The sequence below is a fragment of the Naegleria fowleri genome, assembly GCF_008403515.1.
Source record: "Naegleria fowleri strain ATCC 30894 chromosome Unknown tig22, whole genome shotgun sequence".
In the NCBI taxonomy this organism is placed as follows: Eukaryota; Heterolobosea; class Eutetramitea; order Acrasida; family Naegleriidae; genus Naegleria; species Naegleria fowleri.
Window position 1 is genome coordinate 541,812 of NW_025407954.1, and position 26,985 is coordinate 568,796.

The window sequence follows — 26,985 nt, forward strand, 5'->3', positions numbered from 1 at the left end:
TGTACAGATTAATCAGTACAGAGTAAGCAGCGTCGTAGTTTCCAACCTTAACATAGATCACACTACTTTGAATAAGTATTGAATAGAGAAGTTTTTTGTGGATGTACGGAAGTCCAGAGTCAAATGCAAACCCAGAAAGTATGGGAAGATACCTGTCCAATACAGCAATAGTTTCTGTTAGTCTGACACTGTATCGACTCGAAAGAGACACTAAAAACTTAAACAGGTACAAAATTTTGTCATCATTTTCCTCTTGCTCACATAGATTCAGCAATTCAATGATCATATCAATACTTGTTTCGATATTGTTTGATTTGAGATTGTTCTTGATTTTCAAATACAATACTATCTTTTTTCTTTTCAGAACTGACTCTAGTCTCAAATATTGGAAGAGCAACGGAGTTTAGTTCTCTTTCAGTTTCTCTCAGTCGCTCATCAAAGAAGGAAGACTGGTCGGTCTTGAGATAATTAAGGCACAACATTACATTTGTCACAAACCTGCAATCAAACACTGTGCGTTGTTCTTGGAGGCGTGGAAGTAATTTTTGCAAAATAATTTCTGATGTTTCGAAATTTCCAAGCTTGAACTGAGTCATGGCGAGACCATTCATAATAACAAGGCTCAAGTTTTTACATCCCTCAGTAAATTCTTTTACCTTCTTGTCAAGAGAGAACCTTTCTGGTTTTATGGGAGATAATTGTTCTGACGAATACGTAATTGGGCCAAAAATTGTCTTGCTATCTTTGGTATGGTCTTTTTGACACAACTCTTCATAACCAAATTCAGCTATTAATTGTGTAAGGTGTTTCAATGCGTCGGAAAGATGAAAGTTTGCGCTGTTGATTGCATTTGATTTTAAAAACAATAAACCTAAATCTGTACTAAATCTCACCAGTTGCACATTATTCAATCCACAGATGAGTTTATGAGTTGCCATTTCCGTCAGCTTCTCTTCTACTTGTTTATCGAATTGTTTAAATACTATATTCCTCTGTTTTTTTGGTGACTTTGCTTCTTGTTCCGAAGTGCTCCTCATTGAATGATTTGTAGAAGGACGGTTCGGAGAACCCACTCTCACCCTTTTATCCTCCATTCTTCCCATCCTCAATTAATGATCATGATCATCAACACCCTGCAAGATCTTCAACAAAAGTGCTTCAACTGATAATTATTGCTCGAGTCCGTGAGCAACTAACTCCTCAACAAATATCGATATTATTTTCAAACAAACAACACAAAATTCCGAAAGCAAAATAAACTATTCAAAATGTACAACGATCAATTATTTGGCGGGTAAAATTTTTTAATCTCTTCAAGTGCGACTGGACTAACAACACTCTCCAATGGATGGAAAGTAGATTTAAGCGTATGAGAGAGATGAACAACACATAATTACATGCCCACAAAGGAATCGACATTATAGCTTGGTTCAATTCGTGAAACAACTTCTGAGAGAGTACCAATCATTCGCTTGATAAAACATTGAGATGGAATGGTTCGAATATTGCAAATGAATTCAAACCTGTTGAAGTTTGTATTCCATACCAAGTAGTACACTTGTTTTCTACTCTTTCTCTCTAACTTGGCATGTTTTTCAATGCCGTCAATAAATGATTCAATACTTGTAATGTTGGAGAGTTTGATTTGATAGGTGGCATTAATTTCGTCTTCAAATTCTATGGAATAGTCCTTAATAAATTTGTCTGTTGCGTTTTTCAAAACATTAATCCATTAGCACACGTGTCAATGAATGGTCACTGATTTGTTTCCAATATAAAACTCACCTTCCAAGTAAATAATCATGTGATAGCCACCAACAGCCATGCTGCAAATATTCTTCTTTTCAAATATTGGATGATGAAATTTTGTTGGCTTGTGTTGAAAGCATTGATCCCTCCATAATTGGCCACTAATGAAAATTTCATTCTTGTCTATTCATTGTCATGAATGATGGTGAATAAATTAATTTACTTCAGATGGACTCACACTGGTGTACAAAACACTTACCGGATAGAAAGACCGTACATTCTCTACCACACCTCACATCTGTGATTCTGCGTCCTGTATATTCATGAATTTTGAGGTCTGTAACTGTTGAGACAAAATTTTCTTTTTCGAAACCTGGAATACCTAATGAACATTGAGATGAAAGATCTGTCACGTGATGAATTACCTACCTAATTGACCTTTCGTGTTATAACCACAACCATAGATATGGCCATCTCTTGTTCGAAACATGGTATGAGAGTCACCACATTGAACATCCACAATTATAGACTCTGTATTTACAATTTCCTTGTATTTAAGCTCTGTAACCTCAAATACATCTTCAGTATGACCTAATCCCAGAGCTCCAGAATAGTTTCTTCCACAAACATATACTCTTCCAAGCTGAGTCAAAATTACAAAATGACAGTCACCACATGCAACTCGTCGAATAGGATCTGTTGGGTCTTGTATAAAAACAGGTTTTCTATTTACAGGAAGGTTTGTTTCTTCGATATCTCCATTCAGTAGAATTGTTCCATCATGAGTTTGGAATAAAGTAAATCGTTGTCCAGAATATACATGATGAATTGTATCTAAATCTTTCAGTAATGTGGGTTCCATCACCCAATTTTCTGAAAGACTTGACAATTGAGAGTAATAATTGTAACCACAAACATACACAGAGCCTTTTGCTGTGAGAAAGAGTGTGTGAAACTGGCTACAGACAACCTCAATAATCTGAGAATCAAATGCAAAATTTAACCTTACAGGCTCATAGACTGTCTTGGCATGATTTAATCCGAGCTGTCCAAAAAAGTTGTTTCCAGATACTTTTGAAAGTTAACAACCACTTGAATGATTTCTCTTAAAACCTACCATATACTAAATTATCAATGGTGACTAAAAATGTTTGTGCAATTCCACACTCAATCATTCGAATGTTTTGATTTGAGCACCGCACACCATTGGATTGTATGAGTGGATGGCATAGCGTCTCCATACAAATGTCATTTGGCATATTTTGTGTGATTTCTCTCGGTCGTTTGTGAAGTAATTGGCCATATTGATAGTTGCCCAGTGTAAGAAATACAGTTCCATCATGCTCACACTCTGGATCGGAAGTGATGGGCCAATTCATGTATGCATTACTGGGCTCAAAAATCATAGAATGGCTGTCAAATGTCGGAGCATAGTTTGGTTCGTGCTGTCTGTAGAAACCTTGACTTGTCGATTTTCCCGAAACGTAGGAGTTCCCCATTCTATGTGCGACGATAATTTTCCAATGATAATAAATAATTAAATGATGACTAACAGTAATTTAATGATTCCTTCCTCCGCGAATTGCAATGTTATATTTAGCTAACCAGATGAATATTAATTTTGTCAGACTCAATCGATCCAAAGTTTAACAAATGAGACTTCGAATTATCACAAGAAAACGAGCTCGTTCAATTCTCTACTATCTCTCTTCGGAATGACTTGAAACAAATTTCTGATGATCCTCCAACAACTAGAGTGTGTTATAGCTTTGATTCAACACAATCCGTAACGAGGGATGTTGATTTAAAAAAGCCTTTTATAAATATGAATATGAGCGGCTTTGAAAATCAAGAGACTCTTGATGTTGAGAATTTTTTTCAAAGAACAAAAAAAAAATGAAAAAGGCCGTCAAGTCCATCCTAAAGAGATCATCCTCCCCAAAAGTTTCCAAGAGAGCAACCCAACTAGAGGAAACTATTTGGTCTACCTATACTCCTTTGGCAGTTGCTAATAATGCTGTAAATTTGGGACAAGGATTTCCTGATTGGAAGGTGGATGGTATGTTTCATAAGGTCATCTGATGATGATGAAATATTTTCGTGATTTATTGTCATTACGCAATACCTACTCGAAAATCAATACTGTTATGATATTCTGATAATAATTGATTTTATTGAATGAATAATAATTAATATATAATAATTCTAAAAAGATTTTGTCCTGCAAGCTTTCGCCAATCAAGCAGGTCAACCTGTTCATCAATATGCCAAAGCTCATGGTGATCCGATTCTTGTTCAAGCTTTGCAAAGACTTTACAATGACAGCTCTCTTTCTGGATTTAAATATGGAAGCTTTTCTCCAGAAGAAATTCTAGTTACCAATGGTGCAAGCGATGCGCTCTATATTGTTATTCAATCATTGGTCAACCCAGGTGACGAGGTCATTATCATTGAACCATTTTATGACGCCTACAAATCAGCTGTTGAGCTATCTGGAGCAAAACCTGTGTATATTCCTTTGCGACCTCCAGAAAAAGTATGTTTAGTACACAACATTACATTTTTAACACATTGATTTGATCTATTTGTATCTAGTACATAGATGAGAATGTAAGAAGTGCTCAAGAATGGAAATTGGACATTCACGAATTGCGTTCAAAGATCACAAAAAAAACTAAGGCAATAATTTTAAACACTCCTCACAATCCAACTGGTAAAGTGTTTGATGTGAAAGAATTGGAACAAATATCGCAAATTGTCCTTTCTCATAAGAATCTCTTTGTGATTAGTGATGAGGTTTATGAATTTTTAACATTCAATAGACAATTTTGTAACAGAATTTCAAATATTGATGGAATGTTCGACAGAACTCTAAGTATTAGCTCTGTAGGAAAAACATTTTCCGTAACTGGATGGAAAATTGGGTGGATATTGGGTCCAAAGTCACTCATAAGATCATGCTATTTAGTGAATCAATATATCAAGTTTTGTATTAGCACTCCACTTCAAAGAGCCACTGCAGAATGTATTCATTATGCTATTGACAATGATTACTTTTCTGTGATTAGGAACAGACTTTTGGAGAGACGTGACATGCTTTCAAAAATGCTCGTTTCTTCGAACGTCAAACCTCTGATGGCAGAAGGTGGATATTTCTTGTTGACAGATGTTTCAAACGTACAATTTCCGTATGAACCAAACAATCCAGATACTAGGGATGTTCAATTTTGCAAATGGCTTCCACAAAGCGATGTAAAGTTGGCGGCCATTCCACCAAGGTAAGTCTTTGAACTCGGCAATTGTTTTCACCGACACTTTCATTTAGCGCCTTCTACTCCAACGAGCATAAACACATGGTCAAAGATTTTGCCAGGTTTTGCTTTTGTAAAAAAGAAGAAACTATTTTGGCTGCAGAAAAGAGTTTGGAAGTTCTTAGAAAATATACCAAATAAGCATTTATAATATAATGATTATTATTGCTTTAAATGATTATTGTCACGTGAATAATTACCTTAATATTTCTCCTTTAATATATCCTCGTCATAAATGATTACATTCCACCAAAGTAATACGATTCATTCCAATTTTCAAAATTAACCAAATTTGATTTGTTCATAACAGTACAATAGCCAAAAACACTTTATTTTACACACAAACATTTGTTGCAACGACCACAGTCCTCTCATCCTCATTGAGTGGTTCTATGCGTTGTCACAACCAATCATTCATCTTGTGAACAACACAAACGATCAGACAAAACACTCTCCTCACACAGTAAAAATAGCTGATTGTTTGAAGAGAGGCCGGAAAGAGCTCCTCCTTTCATCAAAAAAACGAAATTCTCGGTGTTGATTGGATATCTTGCATTGAAAAATCTGAAGGAGATACTGTGTTGTGATTCAAATCTCTTGAAGTAAGTTTGATTTCAGAGTTTTTGTGTTTTCCAAATGATGATCATTTGAATTTTAAAGTTGTTACTAGAAATTATTATTACTAACGAAAGATCAAGATGAATATCAACTATGATCAGGAAACGGAGATGTTTATTTGTGGGGGAACTGGTGTTGAATTTACATCAAACATTTCTGCCAATCAACCTCTCACAAAGACATCACTCTGGGACCTCTACTTTTCATCATCGGGAACACAATCAAACAGAACGTCCACTCCCGTCACTCAACAAACTAACGAATTTAATTCACCCACATCAACAACGAGTAGTAATACTTCCACCACCATCACAACTAACTGTTCAACAACGAATCATGGATCATCTGCTGTGAGCGATCAGACAGCATCGTCTTCACCAATCACAAGCAGTCCGAACGCATCAACCAAATTACCTGGTTCAAAGCCCAGTCGTTTAGAAAGTCCAAAAGTATCACCACCATTGACAATCAATAATGCACTACAAACAACCAAATCCCATCCATTCACACAGGCCTCTAGAAATGTGGTTTTTGTATCCACACCCTTTAGTGAAGGTGTTGTATTTCATAATTATAAGGAAATATTTCTTTGTGGCCATATTCTGAAAGAGGTGAGTATTTGAGTGAAGTGACAACATTTCAATTTTTACACCATTACTAATTTTTCTATTAAGGCTGTTCAAACACTTCACAAAATTCCTGTATATTCCGAAACAGATAATTCCATAAGTCAACTTGTAACTTGTCGACACTCCCTGTTTGTGCTTCTTTCTAATGGTAAATTATATGCAGTGCGAGGAAATGAAATGGTGCTTTACTTTGCCAATGACAAGAGGAATCAACAAAGCTCAGAAACTGCAACGAAAAGTCTTCTCAAAGAACTCTCCTTTGAAAAAACAGTCAAATGGGTCTCCAATGGAGGAGGGAAACACTTTTTCCTTCTCACCACTGACAATGAACTGTATGCCATAGGAGATGATACTTTTGGACAAATTGGTTGTTGTACCCATATTGGTTTAGGAAATGCATCAATTAAGACAGGCAACTTCAATTCCACCAGTTCAAAATCTCCTGGATTTGACGATAGGAAAGAGAGCAGGACCAATTTGGAAGAATATGAATCCACTACATTCTATCCAAAGTTTGTCAAGGTGCCCATTGATAAGACTGTATCCATTCAAGACTATGAAATTGAGAAGATAGAGTGTGGGTTAAATCATACATTTGTTCTATTGAAGCATATCAATACTTGCAAAAAGCTGCTCTTGTCAACAGGATGTTCCTATTATGGCCAAACAGCTGTAGGATCTACACGAAATAGAAACAGATTAACACCTGTTGATTTTGACCACTGTGACGACATTATTGATATTAAGTGTAACAATAATGGGTCTTTCATAATGACACCCAAAGCACTTTATTATGCTGGCATTAATGATCAGAATATTCTTGCAATGAACAAGGCTTACTGTTCTGTGTTTGCGGAAGTACCTCTGATGACTCACCTTGCTTCCAATGATCAATTCTCCATGATTGATTGTGGATATAATCATTGCATGGTTGTGACCAAGAGAAATAGAATATTTGGTTTTGGTCGATCATCCTCGAATCAGTTTGGAATTGGACTCAATAACTACATTTGTCAGGAAATTGAGTGCAAAGATTTGTTCGACAAGGAAATTGTGGGAGTTTGCTGTGGACATTCTCACACCATTCTGTTTACTCAGCCTCTTCGCTCAATGGTTGAAGATGATGAAAAATTGGTAGACGATTTAATCAAATTGAGATCTGCAAATCATTTGTGGGATGTTCAAGTGTTCACAGCAGCAAAGGATTATTCGGTAAAAATTCCACATTACTTCCTAACGAGGAGAAGGCCTGAATTACTTCACTATGATCGATCAAAGGCTCCCAAATCTAGAGAGAGTCTCAATTGCCTAGTCGATTGGATCTACTTTAATAACTTTTCGAGCGTTACCGATATTGAAACTCTCATTGATTTATTAGAATGGATGACGACGAATCATGTCTCTGATGAATACCTCTCTACCATGGTGCTTAATGAAGCGATCACCCAGACCAATGAAGAAAATGTGTATGACACGATCCAATACATATTGAACAACAAATATCCAAAGGATGAGTTTCCACTTCACTCATATTGGCATCACGCTTTGAGCTTCTGCAAACAATTTATTGTGGAAAATACATTTAACAAAATCAAAAACAGTAGCTACTTGAAACAGAACATTTTGGTTGAAATTGCAAAGCTTTCCAACCCTACTCTCCTTAAGACCAAATCTCTTGGAGAGCTTGATCCACCATCTACTATTCCTGAAATTGTAGCAGAACTCTTTGATGACGAAGAAACAAGTGATTTTCAAGTTGTACTTGACCGATCAAGAGGTTTTATTATTTATTGCCACAAATCAGTTTTAGAATGTAGATGTAGCTTCTTTAGCATGAAGAAATATGGTTTCCAAGCAGCTACCATCAAAGAAATTGATTTCTCTCAAGTGTTTTCTGGTTGGAAAACTTCTGAAGAAATTACATATGATGACTTTCTACTGTGTCGATCTTTAATCCATTTCTTTTACACAGGCAAAATTTGCATTACCACCAAAAACGCCCTTAGTCTGATGTTGATATGGGAGGCAATGAAAATGCCAGAAAAATCAAAGCTATTTGAAGTTTGCATGGATTTTGTGGCAAGGGGACTCTCTGTTGACAACATTATGGATGTAATTGTTGCTGTTATTAATCGACCTCACCACAATGCTACTTTCAATCAGCAAGGTCATGATTTTGGATCATTCACACATTTCTTCTCAAAACCTCAAGAAGTTCCTGTTCGGTATGATTATTCCTATCTTCAAAAAGAATGTTTGCACTTTTGTGCCAACAAATGGAAAGAAATTTTATTGAGATATCGCAGTCAAATATTGAAATACTTAACGAAAGAGCAATTGTTAGAAATCACATGCTTGCAAAATAGAGTGTCCTTTCCCTGTAGTGAGTGCTAATGTGCATTCATTTATGTAATAAACCCTAACGTTGAGACCATCCTCCGAAAAAGAACTCCCTTATGATGGAATGCATTCTTCTGGCCAGAATTCCTCCATCCTAACAAATTATGTTGTTGTAAATTCTTAATTTTTTTTGTGTTTAAAAATGAAAAAGTTGCTCTCGCTTTCTTTTGCCTCTTCCGCCATCAAATCATCCTCTTCGCTTCATCACTCGGCTCTTCCTTCTGTGGTAGCCATTTCGGTAGTACAACAACATGCTCTCCAACAAGAACAATTCCTTCTCAATAATGAGTACATAAACAACACACAAAAGAGGTTCGGCTCAAAACATCTCTACATTAGAGGTAAACTTCACTATCAAAAGAAGCTTCAACAAGAGAAGAAGGTAGCCAAACTTTCTGAAAAGGCTCAAGCAGCCTATCGTTCCACTGTTGAACGTAGTCAAAATTTTGCCTGGGAGCCATCAACTCCAACCGAAGAATTGTACCAGAAGAATATCCTTGAATTGAAGAATACCAGAAAGAGACCTTCTGCCCAACAATTCCTCGATATGCTTTCTACAGTACAAAGTGCTTCTGATTTCAATTATACAATGCGTTATTGGAGAACATTATGTTTGAGAAGGATAAAGTTTACTCCAAAAAGCACCCATGCCATTCTTGAAGCAATGGAAAAGTATGACGAAAACCATCCACAAACATCCATCGAACGTAAGTTTCCGTGATTACAAAACGCTCACCACTTGTCCGAATTGATGTGCTCTCTGTTCAATCTTTTTATTATTTTATGATTTGATTCATTGAAATTAATTTTCAAAATATTCTCCATTCACACAACGCATGTCATCATGTAAACAATTCTATCCATTGGAAAATCGTAACGGAACAATATTTCAATATTATATTTAGTAATTAAGAACTCTAGCCCAACTAAACTTGGCCAACCTCTCGCTAAGGAAACACTGCGTGATTTTATTTCAAAGCTGGTAAATGATCATAACGATGTTGAGAATGCTCTCATGTTGTTTAATGAATTCAAACGTGGTCATTTAAAATTGACAGCTCTCACTGAGGATTTCGAGTTCATCTTTGAGCTCATCAAGGATAAAGAAGTTTCAAAAGAGAAAATTATTGAATTGTTCGATAAGCAACCAATAGGAGCAGGAATTTCGTGCTCACCTTCTGTATTGACAACTGTTTACGAAGCTTTCAACGAAGTTGGAGAAGGCTTGGATGTTGCAATTAAGAAACGAGTTCTCAGATACTTGCGAGATCAATCTCTCGGAAAAGATGACAATATTTATGAAGACACCAAACAAAAGCTTTCAGAACTTGTTGCAGCCAACACCTCCACCACTACTGAGGAGGCAAAAGAAGAGTAATTATAACCCATTCTTGAACAGAAATGACAATACTATATAATACACTTTGGTTGTTTTAAAGTATCCTTCTTGTGAATTTTTCATTTGAAAAATACATTCAATTTGTTTGAATTAAAAATGCAAGACGAGGACGACCTACTTTTGGGTGCCGTTGAAGAAGAGGCGATGGCCCAACATCTAGGCTTTACGGACGATTTTGATCATCATCAGGGTAATGGTGGTTCATCGAGTAGCAGCGTTGGAGGATCTTCTATTCATATTCCAACAGCCGTTAACGGAGCATTAATGAACAATCCATTATCATCGGTAACTCCAACCACCGCAAATCATCATCTGATGTTAGGTGTTCCGACTACAACGAATAATGGACATCTTCCTCAAGCACCAACATCTTCAGCCGCCTCTCACTTAATTCCATCGGCAGCCTCTGGTGCTGCTTTTCTTCATCCACTTCTTGGTATGTCTCTCACACCTCTTGGTATGCATCCATACGTTCCGCTTCATCCAACCATTCCGCAGATGCCTCTTCCAAATGGGATTCCACAACCACTTCTGGGGTTGACTTCACCAGCATCATCACAACTCCTTTCATCTCCCTTGGCGTTTGGTCATCGGGTATTACCTCCTACTGAGGAACCTACCGAAGAAGAACAAGAGGTTTACGAAGTTTATGATGATGATAAACAAGATCCAACCGAATTTCCAACATTGGCGCAGGAAGATGTTACTAATGAGCAACGACTCGATGAAATCCTATCTGGGGTGCCAATTTCAGAAGAACAAGAGAGAATGAAATATTACATGGCTCATGGAGTTAAATATCCTTTTGTGGCACAATGGAGAAATCCACTAATACACTCCATAAGAGAAAATGTAATCGTTAAACATGTAGTAACCTTTAACCAATATTTCGGAGTAGTTGTAATTGTGGAACCACTTTATGTCGGAGCAGATAAGAAAAAGAAAAAAACCACTGTAACCGATTTGCGTAGAACTGGTTTCTATGTACATGCTGCTGACCTCTATGGTATGAAGAAAAAGAGTGTGATTGGAAGATTATTGGATGATCATCGAAAATATAGACAAAGATGCATTCTTGTAAATGAAACCAAGGCCCTCTACGAGTCACAAGACGTTCAGATGTTGAAAACTAAGTGTGAAGCTAAAATCCCAAAAATTAACGAAATTACAAATTTACTAAGCAATATGACACAACGACTGAAGAGCAGTGAGGACCCTGAGCTCGTGACTGTCGTGAATAGATATGAATCTCATGGAGGAAACCCTCCCCAAAAAATTAATAAGAAAATCGATGTTGCCAAAGCACTTGAAATTGATGACATTAATGAGAGAATTACCAATTTATGTCCTCCTGGTACGGGAAGTATTAACGACTTACCAACGTTGGTGCGATATGCAACAACATGCCTTAAATTCCCATTCGAAGCCAAAGTGACGTCGCTTTATTCTTTCCTTAATGATCAACAAGTAGAGTTTACAGTATTACTGAATAGTGTAAATTATCGATGCAAACAGGGTATCATTTTTAAAGGATCGATTTTGTCTGGAAGATTGGAACCCATTGATCAAAGGTTTAAAGTTCATACCCAAACTGATGATGACGATGATTCTGGTGCAGAGGATGGCCCAACTAACAGAAAAAAGAGAAAGATGTCCTCTCATACCTCTCTCGATTCATTCAATGGCCAATCAGTTAAGGTGGAATGCTCTCGGCTGAGATTTGAAGATCCAAAGTCAGTCAATTTCAAAATTCTTCTCGATTATCAGACATGGTTCTGTCAATCCACTCTGTTCGATGAGAAGAAGGTGGATGATCAATGGAACAATCTGAGATTTTATTTACAATTTGTGGAGTAAATTATTATAGCCAACCATATTTTGTCTTTTAAAATGTAGGTGTCTTTTATCATGAAAAAACAACTCGCTCAATACTTTCAACAATCCTCTTTGAATTGTAAATTCTCCTCATAATTTGAAAAGCGACTACAAGATAATTACCTGAGATCTTGAATCACATTATTAATGTAGTTTCCATTGACTTATTGAATGCCTTTCTTATCTTGTCATTCTTATTGATGTTCTCCTCATTTCGAAATTGTACAATTTTCTTATCTTTAATCAAAACAAAGACATTTATGTATTTCAACTTGTTGCATTACATGTTTCTTCCTTTCATTTCATCCATTCACCTTCAATGAATTTGTTGTTTCATAATTTCCAATAATTCCCATAATTTCAAATTTATTTTTTCTTTCTTTTCAAACCCTTAACTATTTGCTTGAGTTGCAACCCTCTTGATATTTCATACTTACCTTGAAGGGGAGTCGGAGATCATCTATTCCGTATCCCGATTGGTCGACGCTTACCTTGCACTCTGTGGGCTGTCCCAACCGTAGTCAGTGACCTAGCGTCGCTGCCTTCCTTCAGAATTTTTGGTACGTGAGAAGGTGCCTAGTTGTATCTTCTCGCTCTCTCATTGCAACAAGAGAAAATACATTTTCGACAATCAGTGATTATGGCTATTTTTGAGTTAAAACATTACACTTAAATCTAAGTAACAGTAAAGAATATTGAGAACCCTCACATGCACTACGTGTTGAAATGAAATGGATATAGAATGACTACGGCCATATCACGATGAGGCACTTTTTCAATTACAGACATGGTAGCTCTACAGAGTTTTGTTACTTAGATTTAAGTATAATGTATGTAAATGTTGATTCCAGTGTTCACTACCATGTCAATTTGGTGAAGTTTCAATGTCAGCCTTCAGATCTCCTCATATCTGAGATAAGAATCTTTTTCTGGTTGTTGTTTTGGAAAATGCATATTATTTGCTGAAACCACAAGTTGCAGGAAAGTTTCAAAAGTTTCAACAGGTAATCCTATTCAAACTGACTTGTATTTTGAGGCAAGTTGTGTAATTCTAACACCGCGAACTGCTCATGATTCAGAAGCGATTGGTGGCGAAAATCCACCCTTGCCTTTTTGATGCTTATATTTGGAGGGCATCTTTTCCGATTTGAGAAGTTAAGCATCAGTACTGAGGTTGGAGACAACTTGGGAACCTGCAGTGCTGTAGCCTTTTTGAGTTTTTCTTTTAACCCAAAGTTTTGTTTTTTAAATTCTTGCGTTCATGAAGCGGATGTTGGTTGGACTCAGGTGAGAGGTATCGATATCATCAATAAGAAAGTTACATTGTAATCATGAGGTTGAAAACGAAACCTAATAATGGTTCGATCTAAAAAATGGCCGAACACCAAACATCCTCCCACTACTTTTGCGATGATCATGATGAACACCATTTGTCCTTGTCATCGTCCACAAAAAAACAAATTATATTTATACGACATGGAAGATCAGTATTCAACGAATTATATGTGGAGAGTGGGGAGAATTGTCCTCCGAATGATCCTTGGGTGATTGATTCAGAGCTCTCGGAAATAGGTCTCTCCCAAGTGCAAGTTTATAATGGACATTTGGGAAAATTACTTGAAAAGGCGTTGAAGAGTACTTTGCGAAATGATTCACACAAACAATCGAGCAACAATGATTGTTCTATGAAAATTATTTCTAGTCCATTGACGAGATGTATTCAAACATGTTTTCATGTGTTAAACACTCATCAGATACTGCTTGTGAACAAAGAAGAAACTGTTTTGAATGAATCTAGAAAAATTATTGAGATCGATCCTGATTGCACAGAACTTGAAGAATCTTCATGTGATGTTGGAAGTACATATTGTGAATTAATTGCCAATGAAAAGATGAAGCATATACTATCTCATTTTGATTTGAGACTCATCGAGAATAGAGGAAAGTGGTGGTATCAAAGTGAGGATAATTCCCAGCAAACAGTTCATTTTGAGCCTTGGGAACATTTTATGGAAAGAGTGAGGCGATTTACTGCTCGTTTGCATACTGACCTCACAACCTGTGACACCATCGTTGTTTTTTCTCATTTTACTTTCATCAGAGAGTGCGTCAATTATTTGGCATCATCTCTAAAGATTGACCATGCTCATTCCATTGTTGGAGAAGAGGAATCAAAACAGAAAAACATCCCAATATCGAATCTCGAAAATCGAGAAGTAATCATTTTAGAATTTGATCGCAATTAAGGAAGACATGTTAATAATTGAGCAGTTTTTTACTTTCAATATTTCAAATAATGAATTATCCAAAAGATCATCATACATATTTTAACGTGTGACATTTGCGAGATTTTTACAAGCCAGTGATAGCCATTGCAAGCCATCCAAAGATAAATGAAAATCCACCAATAGGTGTGATGGCTCCCAATTTCTTTCAAATGGTAATTTTAAAATTGTTAACAATTTCCATCATGAATTTGTAAATCACAATTAAAATATAATATAATTGGTATTTACGAAAAAACATTTCTAATGAATATTTCTTCAACCTACCTTATGATCTGTTAATACCAATGCATATAAACTTCCACTAAATATCACAATTCCGGCAGTAAACAAACCACCAACAAGATGATGGCGAGTCTTGAGTTGGCTTACTGCCAGCAAAGCTAAGCTATGAATCAGATGATACTGAACAGCTGTCTTCCAGACATCAATCTTTTCAGGAGAAGCAATTCGTTTCAATCCATGACCTCCGAAGGCTCCTGTGCATACTGCAATGGCAGCGTTGAGAGCTCCGAGTCGAAAGTAGAAATTGGCTGGATGTTGCAAGAGTGATTGCCAAACCATTTTTTTAAATTAAATCATTATTATTTCTTTATTGTAAACAAAGGTGACACTTATTTTAACAAAAGTGAAATCAAGAAGATATGTTTATTAATTAGATTATCCATCAATAATAAATTCTTAATATTAAATAAAGACGCACCAAAAAAGGACTTCTTGGGCTTACAAATTACAAAAAAATGAAAAGATCAGAATATGAGGGCAAGGCTCTTGATCGGATTGATGAACGAAAAATACGAAAAATATATTCAACTGCACCAACATCCTACCCAATCTTTTCGGCTTTGGAAACTCAACAAGATGATATAGTTATTCTGAAATTATTTGATTTTAATTATGCCTTTTCATCATCAACAATGAATGGGAGCTCCGATGAAGCGGAGGACTTTGTTAATTATTTATGTAAAAAGTTGACTCAGAAAATGCGAGCACGGGAGAGGCTTGTCAAACCTTTTTCAATGAATTTTGAGCTTGCTCATGTATTTTCGCACACAACAAAGGATCACACAATCGACACCCCTTGCGATGTTAAAATCTCGTACATACATGGATATATTCTTACCACTGCAGATGACATTCATGTTTTTGATTTATACACCAAAAAATTCATTACTACTTTCTCAATACCTGACTGTGAATTATTGTATATGAGCATTGAAGAAAATTTTGATGGAAACAACAATGACGCCTTGTTTTTTGATTGTTATGGCCATAATTGCGTCTTTAAATATGATTTGAAGAGACTCATTGGTAAAGCCATTAAAAAAGAGTCTCATTCATGTGATTTTATATGGAAATCTGAAACGATCAAACAACCGAGAGGAATGGCTCTTTGGAAAGACTGTTTGCATTTTGAGGAAAATTTGTTGTTTGTCTGCGATGAGCAAGATAATGGAAGCATTCTTATTTTAAAATCGTCAACAGGGCAAACTATTCAAACTATTACCTCTCTTGACAGTCCATATGGACTTACTTTTGATGACATTGGAAAAGAATTGTTCGTCAGCATGTTGACAAGTATTGAGGTTTTTCGAAAAGACAACAAAAATCAATCCTGGGTTTTTGATCGACTACTCCATCCAGAAACAGATGAAGTTTACTCCCAAGGATTGATTTATGACAAGGTATCTAGGACCCTAATTTCTTGTGACGACGAAACCAATAGAATCCAAATTTTTCAACCCAAAAATGGAAGTATTATTAAGGAATTCAACGGTGATATATTTTTTCCAGATAGTTTATGCTTAAATGAAATGACAGGCGAGTTGTACGTGTGTCAGGATGACGGTGTTAAAATTTTCAGATAACATGAAAGATAACATGATTGTTATCATCCATCGTGACAATCATTAAGCAAGTACAGTGAATGCTTGATACAATTAAAACATTTCTTTCCAAAATTAACACAATTTCACAATTTCATTACTGAAAACATTTTTACACGGTCATGGTAATGGAGAGAGCAACAGCAAAAGCAATACTCAAGAAAAGTTGCAAGAAAAACAATGCACCTGATACGTTGGCATAATTTCTGGCACGTGCACTCGTGGATCTTCTATATCTCACGAAACAAATCAACCACATGATACCCAAAAAGAGACCAATAATCATGTATAATTTAGCATTCCTTTCATCTTCCAATTCCAACGGTGTTCCTAACAAGGTGGTTGAAGCTGAGGTTACTGTTGTGGTGTTGTTGTAATGAGAGGTTGGTACTACTGTGGAAGGTTGTGTATAAATCACTGGTTGAGCATTATAGAAAGGTTGTTGACCCTGGTACATTGGTTGTTGTTGTGGAACCATGTTCGGAGTGGTTGAGTAATAGACGGGTGGTTGAGGTTGAACATAGGCAGTGCTCATGTTTGGATTTTGTTGTTCTGGAGGAATGTTCGTGGTAGTTGTTGGTGGTTGTTCTTGTTTGAATGGAGTGGCTGATGTGGTTTGATAATTGGACATTTTGAATGTTTTTTGTGTTTCTATTTCATAATAAATCGGATGATGATGATGGTTCAGAGAGAGGATGATGATGACGGAAAACAAAGGATTTTAAATTCCATGGTCAGGTCCATCATCATGTTGATTTTTGAAATAATTATTGGTGATCCATGCATCACAAGGAGAATAAGAAAACTTGGTGTTTCAATATACCTACATTTCTTCAATTTGGGTGGTTCGTGATTTTTCTTGATGAATGTTTTATTGCGATCAATAATAATAAATCCACTGCCTCATTTCCAACTTGTTTCTAGTTGGGAGTTGGTGAGCTTCTATTTGGGATACCAAACAACAACATCACTCACTGCAGAACAGTTCTTCTTGTTTTAGGTGGTTAAAACATACAAGTAGTTTTATTGTGAAGTGTCGAATTGAGAACCAATTGGAGGATCTTTAAAGTCCGGTAAAGAAAACGCTAAATTCTTCTTCCCCTCCGTTCAAGACATCTAAATAAACTTGCTTAATGATCGATGTTTCAGCAATCTTTTTAAGCTCTGTAATGTCCGAATGTGTACATGTACAATAACCTGGGTGCAAGTAAACATTGAGAATTGTCAAGTGTGGAAAGGATCGAATCAATTCAAGAGCTCCTTGCTTGACAAACTTATTCAAACCAATAATCAATTTCTTTAACTTGGGAAAGCGATGCGATGATTTACATAAATATTCCACACCTAAAGCTCTAACGTTGTTTTCATGAGCGTCCAAGTTCATCAGATTTGGAAGGTTGGAACAGCTGGAAAAACTTTGTATCATTTCGCCTCCACCATCATTTTCACTTATATCGAGTGTTGTCACATTTGAAAGGTATTGAGAGTCAAATAAGTGTTTTGCACCAACAGGACCGAGATGGTTCCGTGAAACACTAAAATATTTCATTTTGGAAATCACCGATGAATTGGACAGCACTTTGCAGTAATGTTCATTGATTCGTGTACCATTTAAATTCAAAGAAGTAAGTTGGGTTAATTTTGTACTGTTTGCAATGGCCTTGACTCCTTCACCTGAGATTTCACATCCACTTAAATGTAATCGTGTTAAATTCGTGACAACCTCACTACTCACCAAGAGTGAAATTTCCTCTGATGTTATTCCTCTATTATTGTTTAAAATCAAGCTTTTCAATTGTTTAAATGAGCTTTTCGCAATGGCTTTTGGAATCTCATCTCCAACCTTACTATGACCATTAAAAGTTAGGGATGATAAATTTGTGAGTGCTTGAGAACTGTTTGTAATGAGTTGTGCATTGGTTTTAGCTTTGTTGTTGTGGAGTACTCAACTGAAACTCAACTTGCATTCCCAATTCGGAACAACTTGAAAAAAAGTTTGAAATTTTTTTCATATGATGACTTGCCATCATATTCAACGCATGTTCATTCATGTTTTTCTTTTAATAATTGATGAATTTCTTCAAGATGTTTCATGAGTTGGCTTCCGAGGAGTGAATCATCATGAGCTTCCTGTTCTTCAGATGGTCGTGTTGTGGAAGAGGATAATGATTCTGTGGTGGTGAGCTTTCTCTTCTTCAGGCTGAATGACATTTACACATGGCTGCTCCAACTCTTTCTCAAAATTAATCCCAGGAAATCAATGGCAACAGTTCTACCGAAAAAAAGTGTCATGCAACCTATTATTAATAATACCCCCATCCCTAAATACAAAAATCTAAGAGTCCTTGGGCACTATTTATGGAACGACAAAACTGCCAATTTGGATATTGAGAAAAAATTGGCATCTTTTGAACTCTCTCTAAAATATCTTCCAGTCAAAAGAATGGAATTAGACAACATCAGAAAGGTCATTCATGCCAAGTGTATCAGCCTCTTTACGCATATTATGGAGCCTTAATATTCCCTCAATATCTGACTTTGAAGAATCTATTGCTGTGAATACAATTCTCCACATGGCAAATAACAAAAGTGAAATTGTCAGACACGCTTTGAAATATGGTATTAAATATGCCACTGATGAAAAATCTATATTCACTCTCATGAGAAACAAAATACTCAATGACATATGAAAAATGTTCATCAGGAGGTTCCTTTGATTGTCTAAGCGGGACAACATTTGACATCTTTACAGACGGATCTCGAATCGACGATAGAACCGGTTTTGGAGTCTATATAATTGATGAAACCGGGAACACAAATTCTCATTTAGAATTCATGACTCATATTCCAACAATGTTGCTGAACTCTGTGCAATCATTTACTCTCTCAAAATAGTTCCAAACAATTCCACCATCAATATCCATTCAGACAGTGAGATCTCAATCAAACTTCTCAAAAGTAAGGATTATCAAGGAATGTTTCAATGCCTTAAAACCGAATATCACAAAACTATCAAACAGAAAAATCTCAGAGTTTCCCTCATCAAAGTTAAAGGACACATTCATCCATGCAATGTAATTGCCGATGACCTTGCTAAAAAAGGAGCCAAAAACAACAATTACCTTAATATCAAACGTCTCCTCTCTAACAAGCAATTAATATTATGGGACGGAACCGCAATAATTTTCGACTATCGTAAATGTATCCACAAATTACAAACCTCCTCTTTGGTTATGAAAGCCAGAGATAAATCCAGTCTACACTTAATCGATGACTGGTCCTCTGTCAATCTCAATTTCATTAAGGCTTGCCTAGACCCTGAAACAAAATTGTCAATTTGGAGAAATCTAACAAATAGTCATATTCGTCAATTTTAATCAGTCTATTGTGATCAATGTGGCATGGGCGTTGATTTAGAACATTATATTTATTATTGCCCGAAAACCCTCCCATTTAGGGGCTTCTTTAGAAACAGATTTAAAGAAATAACCCGAATAAGATGTGTTTTAAAGATGAAGGCAGTCACAATACTTAATAGCAGCAAAACATACTTCTTCCTTAATCACACAGGGCTTTGGCAACGAAACAGAGAACCAATTTGTAAGGAATGTCAAGTAATTCAAAAGAAGTAGGTTGAGATTCAAACTGCATTAACATTGATGCTTGGAAAATCTCACACTGCATACTATCAAGATTATTTGACAACTAAACGTAATGGATGACCGATCCCACTTGGGGTCAATCAAACTTTCAATAAAATTTGTTTGTCTTCTTTTTCCTCAACCAGAGAACTTATAAAAGAAACTTTGACAACAACATGATGGTGTTACCATTTCCTCTTTTTCAAGGAACTGGAAGAGCTTGGTTCTTTTTGATTGAAATTCTGTTACCATCAAAAAAACTGTAAATGTATACATAAAGAGGAACACGTGTTGGTTCTAATTCTTAAAAAAGGCAATATTATCGAACACCTCTGAAAACTCGTTTTCGTGAAAACCAAAGTTACAAAACACCCCAAAATAGAACACAAAAAAAATGCCTCTCTTTGGATCGAATGATGCCTCTACGCGAGGTCATGCGGGTTTCTGGTCGAGTGTTTTGACAACCCGAGTCGGAAGATCGAGAATTATCAGCGATACACAATTGAAGGTTGGTAGAAGAGGTGATAAATTTTGTTGTTGGATTTGAGTGATGACTTTTTTCGGAATTTATGATGATTATAAAAAATTTGAATAATATTTGTGTGAATGTATAGATTGAAAACACCTGCGCTTTGTGGTTTTTAAAGATAATATTTGCAATTTTTCTAGTTGCAGCTCCATTAACTTTGTTTTACGCAGAAAATGAAGCAATGTTAATGCAACATGCTTTTTTGGAAGTTGTGAGATCAACTCGAACCATCGTTGACCCCATAAACTCAAAACCAAGACCTGAGAATAATAATCAATTAATTTTCTTTCATGTTCCTTCTCACAATATTCGCACTGAACATCCAATTCAAGATCGAGATTTTGGATTGACGTTTAACGGAGCTTTTGAAGTCAATAGAAAGACAGAATACTGCCAATGGATTGAAAGTCATCATGATGAGGAGAAAACTCGCTCTGATGGCTCCAAATATACAGTAAGAACTTATTATTACAATAGAGGGTGGGTAGACCATTTGATTCCAAGTCTTTTCTTTGATCAACCAGTGGCTCATCATAATCCTCAACGAGATCCATTTCCATCTGTCACACAAAAAGTTGAAGGTGTCACTCTTGGAAAATTCCATCTTGGCCCGAATTTGATCGAAAAGAACCAAATACCAGCAAGAAAAATTGAATTTTCACCTGAAGAACTAAGAAAGATTACAAATACTCCTGCAAACAGTGCCAATAATTTCAAATATATTGGAAATGGTTACTTCTTCTCTGCCTATGAACCATCCACAAATGAGAAGGCGCTTAAAATTATGCTTGGATTTTTAGAAGGCTCATTATTTGACTGGCAAGTTGGAGATTTATTTTCCAATTGTCAGCCTGGTGATATTCGTGTGAGCTTTATTCATAAGAAACCAGATGTCAACAAGGGAGTTTCTGTTATTGCACGTCAGGTAAGTTGTTGACCGACTTGACATTCATTCTCTCATGTTCATACGAACATTTGCTACAAACAAACTATTCGTGACGACACACAATTAACACACATTATTCAGGCAAGCACCAATGGAGAACTCGAACTTTTCAAAGCCTCCAATGGATATCATGTTGGTGTCGTTCACGAAGGATACTACCCTTCACCAAAGGAAATGTTTGATCAAGAGATTGAATTCTACCGATGGTCTATGTCAGGTCTTCTTGGAGCAAGAGCTCTTATTATCGTGTGGGGAATTGTTGTCTCTCTCGTCCTTCTCGGTGATTATGTTGCAAGTGTCTCTGATTTATTCCTCTCCACGACCATGCTTTCCTCCTTAATGATCGGTTTCGTTTGGCTCTCTCTATTCTTTTCTCATGGTGAGGGTTTCACATCGGCACTTCTCTGTTTGGGAGCGAGTGCATTGATTGGTTATGTTTTACAAACATCCACTTCACAAAAGCAATTTGGTCAAAATGATGGTGTCTATTCCTCTCAATCCAAGAAAAACTAATAAGAATGGCATTGTATTGAACCATCTTTTTGAAGTATTGAACCATCTCATTCAACTCTCAAATTGGCAAGTTCAATGTTAAGGTACTCTCTCTTCCAAACTCGAATTCATTCTCATTCCTATTCAATTTGTATATTTCCAACAATGAAAAATCATTTGCGACTCATGATGCGATTAAAAGAAGACATTTCTTATATAAGAAGGTGGTGGAGGATATATCCTCATCTCTCTCACGATTGGAACCTCACATCAACGGATGATGGTGTGTGGTTCGCAGAGGATTGTACTTTTTGGGGTTTCATCAAATTCTAATACCATTAGAAGCATCTCCCGCCTTCAGAGTTTCATCATGTTTCATTGAATTGTCTTTTTGGCGCCTCGAGTTGTACAACTTCATGTTCATTGTATGTTGTTGTTGTTGTTGTTGGTGCTGCAGCACCTTCCTTCGAGTGTGAGAGAGAGCTTGGGTCGACACGACAGGCGGTGAAGTGTTGATCCCATCAAGAACCATCATTCGTCACTCCACTACAGAAAAAAACATTACAACATCTCTGCAGGAGAGAGACATCAAAGGCGCACATCTTCCTCCTCTCAAAAACATCGCCATCAATTATTGACTGTCATACACAAAAAGCCCGAGAGATTAAAGACACTCAAATTCTCGTCTCCGATTGAAGAACAAACATAACTTGTTGTTTTCGAGCAATACAGTATTAATACACAGTGCAACATTCGAGAGTTGCATTACTCTTTGTATGCCATAGTCGTGAAGAGCATCAATACATCATCATCCCATCAAAATTAAAGTCAATTGCATTGATTCTAGTCTATTGCAACACCGTCATACAACTTTGCAAAGTGACGTGAACTTGTCACAATGACCACACGAACTCAATTTGAAATCACTACAAATACAACCCTTCCCCAACAACAGCAGCACCAACAAAATATACCTTATTCGCAACAACAATCATCCAATAACACTGCCAATCGTTTTGTATTTTCTCAAAATCTAGGAAATACTTCGACCTTGCAACCATTGCCATCTGGAAACTCGCTAAGCAACAACACTACCAACCATCAAGCAATGAATCAACAACAACAACTTCACAATTCTCAACAATCTCAACTTGTTTCAAACTCTTCCTCCACTTTCAATAATTCCTTCCCCCAACCTAATTCGAATGCAAGTAACAATGGGTTACCTCAAGGTTCAAATACAACCTCAATACAAATGCAGTTTCAACAACAACTCCAACAATATCAACAGCGACTATTTGCAAATAATGCTAATCAGTCGCAACAACAACAACCAAATTCTACTCAACATAACTCAATGAATGGAAGTGGATACCCCTCGACACAGGTCAATCCAAATATTCAAGAAGAGGAACTGATGGACTGGATTAATGATGGGACAACCACGCGCTTGTTACAGCAAGAGCTTCCTCCCTTCGAAGATTTTGAATTTGGATGGTTTAATCAATATGAGCAAGATAACCAAGCTACTGCAACAGCTGCTGCTCAAATGCTCATGTCACAACAACAACAGTATATGAACGGTGGAAATGGTAATAACGGAAATACGATGAATATTCTCATGCAACCAGGAACCAACGGTGGACAAGGTATGATGAACCCCAATTATGCCCTAAATGCTCTAGCTTCCAACACAATACAAGTTCAACAAAATTCAAATAATCAATTTGGTGTGGTGACGAACGGAGAGGAAGGTCTCGTCACTGCTCAATGGAATGTTACAAGTGGCGAGCAAGGAGAGGTCAACGATCCTCAAAACATACCTCTCGTTTATGATGGTTTGAAAAACATGACCAATCCCAACAATGCTGTATTTGGAGGAATGAGCTCTCTGTACACCAATCACACCATCTCCACCACAGAATCTAAGGGAATTACGAGTATTGCCGCTCTGGCCAATAGTTTGTCATTTAACAGCGAAACTTCACCTCAAGAAAAAAAGGGTAAGCGAAGTAAGAAGATGAATGTCACCTCTACAAATAGTGCACCAACAGAATACAACACTCAACAGTCACAACTAGGGTCGAGTTGTCAACTCAATGCATCCTCATCTTCCTATGACACCTTTGTTGATTCTCAATATGAAGGACAAAGTATTTTAGATTTGGACGAAGAGACTCTCAGAGAGTATGTCTACCTGTTAATTCTTGGAGAGAAGCCACCAAAGAAAGGAAGTCGATCAAAATCACCAGCACCATTTGAAGAAGAAGATTTTTCAAAGCTGTTGGATGCGAAATCTCGTCTTTGTGCAACATTTGAACAATGTCGAAAAGATAACATGAGTGTGGTAAACTCTTTCATGAGTCAATACACTCCCTCTCTTGATATCAATGCAGACGATTCTCTCAATAATGATATGAAGGAACTTTTTTCGAAGGTGAAATTAAAGTTGGAAATGAAGAATGAGGCCAATAAGAGACATTGTGAGCAAGTTCTCGTACGATTGTTGTCTGAATGGATTTCTGTGGCCAAATTCGCCTCAAGATGCTCTGATCGAGCAAGCAGCAATGATTCCTCAAGCAATTCAAAGAAGAAACAACGTAGTACAAATCGAAGACTCCCTAACGAAGCAAAGAAGATTTTAGAGAATTGGTTCTTGGAACATTACAGACATCCATACCCTACGAATGAAGAAAAACAATGGTTGAGCGACCAAACACAATTGAATTTAACACAAATCAACAATTGGTTTATTAACAAGAGAGGAAGATCACTAAAAGTAGTGAAAGAAAAGCTCAAAGGAGAACAAAACAACTCGGACTCGGAAGAATAAACTGATTGTTTCATATTCAATGGAACGCAATGCAAGTGAATGATAATGCAAGAGAATGTCTTTGAAATGCTTATAAATCATAACAACAACATTCAATTCATATATTTAAATACTTCATGAATCTCTTCCTGTTCAAAATAATAAAAAAATGCAACAACAGCCCAACCAGTCCTCAACACCATCATCATCCTCGGAGGAAGCAGATCAAGTACTTCCAAACAATACCATCTACATCAATAATATTAATGAGAAGATCAAGGTTCCTACATTGAAAAAACAATTATATTCCATGTTTTCTCAGTTCGGAGAAATTCTTGATATTATTGCTAGTCGATATGAAAAGACGAGAGGACAAGCTTGGATTGTGTTTAAAGATGTCGCCACTGCTACAACGGCAAAAAAGAAATATGATGGATTCATATTTCATGATAAGCCTCTCCGTATAAACTTTGCCAAAACAAAGAGCGATGCTACCGCTGCTCTTGAAGGAAATTTAGAAGAACACAAGCGAAAGAGAATAGAAGAAAAACGAACAAAGCTCGGAATTGAGCCTGAAACTAAAAAGACAAAGAAAGCTAAATCCGAAACTTCCAAGCCATCATCTAAGATTGAAGATAACCAACCTCCAAGCAATGTTCTCTTTATTGAAAATCTTCCAAAAGATATCGAAAAGAGTAGTGAACTTGTTGAGACATTATTCAGCAATTATGATGGATTTAAGAGATTGAAGCTAGTCGGAGAGAAAGGTGTAGGATTTGTGGAGTATGCAACCATAGAACAAGCAACGGCAGCCAAAGAGGCTCTACAATTTTGGAAAATCAAACAACAGCCAATGCGTATTAGCTTTAAAAAGTAATTGGAAATATGTGTCGCAACCGATTGATCAATATGTAAGAATAATGAAAATAATTCGAACTATTTCATCAAATTGTGACCTTAATTTACAGCTCTTCATAAATTAGATCAAATGAAGATGAAAATTCAATAATTATTGCCTGTCACTCCACTCGCTAAAACCATATCCTGTCATCTTTTCGACCATGGCCCAATCACGACCATTCTTGGAGTACAATTCCACAGTGAATAATGAAATTTGCTCAAAGACAAACAACCCAAGACCTCTATCCCGGATTTCTATCGCTTACTTGAGCTTTATAATCTATGACCACTTTCCACTCCTTGTTATAAGAAACAACCTTATTGTGAACACTCACACGTTTTCCTTGTGGTGATGTCACAAATTCGAGTGGTGTTAACTCAAAGACATCACCACACAGTGTTCCAATCGTGACCTTTCTTCCCCTGTATCTCAAAAAGATGTATCCAGCATGCGAGTTGGTCAGTGGAATTGTATAAGCTCCCAACACCAACGCAAAATCAGATTCAGCATGATTGAATTGTGCCCATATCCAGTTGAAATAACTTGTTGGCCAACTTCCATAGTTATGATCATGATATCCCACCGTGTGAATGGAATAATTCTTTCCATCCAGTTGAATGATTCCTTTCACAGTAGAGGCTGGCATGTAACTAATCCAATCCAATTGCAACAACTCTGGAACCTCAATCATCTCTCTGCATGCAGGCACTGTTTGTTCTAATGTGAGCCACCATTTGGCTTTGCCTATCATGTTTCTTGTCGAGGAAGGAGTATGAGTATCAGCACCTCCCGAAACAATATAAGTTCTTTCATCAATGACTTGAATGGTGTTGGTGAGAGCTATGGACACTGAAGCATTTTGTGTGGAACCTGAAAATTGAGCGATCGACATTTCTTCTGCCATATCCAACACATTGGTGTTGTTATTTGGTTGTTTTTTCAAAACTGAGGGCCACACCATACCAGCAATGGTTGCTAAAGCATTGTGATCCCAGGCATGCAGTTGATTTTGTACTCCATAACCCACGCAGAAACCAATATCTTGGATGGGATCAAAAAAAGCGAAAAACCACCATTCATGATAATAAGCCTCCAAAATATTGTTGGAATGATGATTGGGAAATTGATAGGCATCGGAAGAGAGGGTGAGAGTTTCATTGTCGCTGCACGAGAGAATATCACGCACTGACTTGACAAGTGGCAGCTGTTGTTTCTTTAAAGGAGGAGAAGTGTTATCTCGAATTTGGAGTGAAATGGCTTGATGTGATGGCGAGGTAGCTCCGAAAGCAACAAGAATTAGCGCAGCCAGTGTCAGCAACTGAAGACCTTTAAGTGAAACGGAGAGAATCATCTTTTTTATATTTTTTTATTGAACCACAGATTGTCCTCAAAGATCTAAAAAGTGAAGATGATGATAAGGTTAAGATTCATGGGTTGAACGTTTTGGAGAGAAAGAAACACACGAAACTGATGATTCCAAAGATTTCTGTGTTCATGGTGGAGTCTACTAAT

General features: G+C 36.7%; 15 protein-coding genes across 15 annotated transcripts; 9 read left to right on the top strand and 6 right to left on the bottom strand.

The window, feature by feature from the left end:
- Positions 1-287: 287 nt before the first annotated feature.
- On the bottom strand, positions 288-1,037 carry FDP41_001145 (uncharacterized protein; the record flags this gene model as incomplete). The annotated part of the gene is made up of 1 exon (XM_044701859.1): positions 288-1,037. The coding sequence occupies one exon, from the start codon at positions 1,035-1,037 to the stop codon at positions 288-290; it is 750 nt and encodes a 249-aa protein (XP_044564705.1).
- A 356-nt stretch (positions 1,038-1,393) lies between these two features.
- On the bottom strand, positions 1,394-3,248 carry FDP41_001146 (uncharacterized protein; the record flags this gene model as incomplete). Its single annotated transcript, XM_044701870.1, has 5 exons — positions 1,394-1,704; positions 1,786-1,932; positions 2,009-2,131; positions 2,179-2,820; positions 2,867-3,248. The coding sequence occupies 5 exons, from the start codon at positions 3,246-3,248 to the stop codon at positions 1,394-1,396; spliced, it is 1,605 nt and encodes a 534-aa protein (XP_044564706.1).
- A 397-nt stretch (positions 3,249-3,645) lies between these two features.
- FDP41_001147 (uncharacterized protein) lies at positions 3,646-5,201 on the top strand (the record flags this gene model as incomplete). The annotated part of the gene is made up of 4 exons (XM_044701881.1): positions 3,646-3,808; positions 3,963-4,285; positions 4,345-5,027; positions 5,075-5,201. The coding sequence occupies 4 exons, from the start codon at positions 3,646-3,648 to the stop codon at positions 5,199-5,201; spliced, it is 1,296 nt and encodes a 431-aa protein (XP_044564707.1).
- A 557-nt stretch (positions 5,202-5,758) lies between these two features.
- FDP41_001148 (uncharacterized protein) lies at positions 5,759-8,701 on the top strand (the record flags this gene model as incomplete). The annotated part of the gene is made up of 2 exons (XM_044701892.1): positions 5,759-6,289; positions 6,353-8,701. 2 exons carry the CDS (start codon positions 5,759-5,761, stop codon positions 8,699-8,701), a joined length of 2,880 nt encoding a protein of 959 aa, XP_044564708.1.
- A 148-nt stretch (positions 8,702-8,849) lies between these two features.
- Positions 8,850-10,085, top strand: FDP41_001149 (uncharacterized protein; the record flags this gene model as incomplete). The annotated part of the gene is made up of 2 exons (XM_044701903.1): positions 8,850-9,414; positions 9,613-10,085. 2 exons carry the CDS (start codon positions 8,850-8,852, stop codon positions 10,083-10,085), a joined length of 1,038 nt encoding a protein of 345 aa, XP_044564709.1.
- A 117-nt stretch (positions 10,086-10,202) lies between these two features.
- On the top strand, positions 10,203-11,963 carry FDP41_001150 (uncharacterized protein; the record flags this gene model as incomplete). The annotated part of the gene is made up of 1 exon (XM_044701915.1): positions 10,203-11,963. One exon carries the CDS (start codon positions 10,203-10,205, stop codon positions 11,961-11,963), a length of 1,761 nt encoding a protein of 586 aa, XP_044564710.1.
- Positions 11,964-13,354: 1,391 nt separating this feature from the next.
- On the top strand, positions 13,355-14,227 carry FDP41_001151 (uncharacterized protein; the record flags this gene model as incomplete). The annotated part of the gene is made up of 1 exon (XM_044701926.1): positions 13,355-14,227. The coding sequence occupies one exon, from the start codon at positions 13,355-13,357 to the stop codon at positions 14,225-14,227; it is 873 nt and encodes a 290-aa protein (XP_044564711.1).
- A 106-nt stretch (positions 14,228-14,333) lies between these two features.
- FDP41_001152 (uncharacterized protein) lies at positions 14,334-14,830 on the bottom strand (the record flags this gene model as incomplete). Its single annotated transcript, XM_044701937.1, has 2 exons — positions 14,334-14,411; positions 14,534-14,830. The coding sequence occupies 2 exons, from the start codon at positions 14,828-14,830 to the stop codon at positions 14,334-14,336; spliced, it is 375 nt and encodes a 124-aa protein (XP_044564712.1).
- A 176-nt stretch (positions 14,831-15,006) lies between these two features.
- FDP41_001153 (uncharacterized protein) lies at positions 15,007-16,134 on the top strand (the record flags this gene model as incomplete). The annotated part of the gene is made up of 1 exon (XM_044701948.1): positions 15,007-16,134. One exon carries the CDS (start codon positions 15,007-15,009, stop codon positions 16,132-16,134), a length of 1,128 nt encoding a protein of 375 aa, XP_044564713.1.
- Positions 16,135-16,264: 130 nt separating this feature from the next.
- Positions 16,265-16,783, bottom strand: FDP41_001154 (uncharacterized protein; the record flags this gene model as incomplete). The annotated part of the gene is made up of 1 exon (XM_044701959.1): positions 16,265-16,783. The coding sequence occupies one exon, from the start codon at positions 16,781-16,783 to the stop codon at positions 16,265-16,267; it is 519 nt and encodes a 172-aa protein (XP_044564714.1).
- Positions 16,784-17,215: 432 nt separating this feature from the next.
- Positions 17,216-18,203, bottom strand: FDP41_001155 (uncharacterized protein; the record flags this gene model as incomplete). Its single annotated transcript, XM_044701970.1, has 2 exons — positions 17,216-18,047; positions 18,190-18,203. 2 exons carry the CDS (start codon positions 18,201-18,203, stop codon positions 17,216-17,218), a joined length of 846 nt encoding a protein of 281 aa, XP_044564715.1.
- Positions 18,204-20,187: 1,984 nt separating this feature from the next.
- On the top strand, positions 20,188-21,781 carry FDP41_001156 (uncharacterized protein; the record flags this gene model as incomplete). Its single annotated transcript, XM_044701981.1, has 3 exons — positions 20,188-20,301; positions 20,408-21,247; positions 21,350-21,781. The coding sequence occupies 3 exons, from the start codon at positions 20,188-20,190 to the stop codon at positions 21,779-21,781; spliced, it is 1,386 nt and encodes a 461-aa protein (XP_044564716.1).
- An 877-nt stretch (positions 21,782-22,658) lies between these two features.
- FDP41_001157 (uncharacterized protein) lies at positions 22,659-24,593 on the top strand (the record flags this gene model as incomplete). The annotated part of the gene is made up of 1 exon (XM_044701992.1): positions 22,659-24,593. The coding sequence occupies one exon, from the start codon at positions 22,659-22,661 to the stop codon at positions 24,591-24,593; it is 1,935 nt and encodes a 644-aa protein (XP_044564717.1).
- Positions 24,594-24,741: 148 nt separating this feature from the next.
- FDP41_001158 (uncharacterized protein) lies at positions 24,742-25,449 on the top strand (the record flags this gene model as incomplete). Its single annotated transcript, XM_044702003.1, has 1 exon — positions 24,742-25,449. The coding sequence occupies one exon, from the start codon at positions 24,742-24,744 to the stop codon at positions 25,447-25,449; it is 708 nt and encodes a 235-aa protein (XP_044564718.1).
- Positions 25,450-25,714: 265 nt separating this feature from the next.
- FDP41_001159 (uncharacterized protein) lies at positions 25,715-26,824 on the bottom strand (the record flags this gene model as incomplete). The annotated part of the gene is made up of 1 exon (XM_044702014.1): positions 25,715-26,824. One exon carries the CDS (start codon positions 26,822-26,824, stop codon positions 25,715-25,717), a length of 1,110 nt encoding a protein of 369 aa, XP_044564719.1.
- Positions 26,825-26,985: the final 161 nt, after the last annotated feature.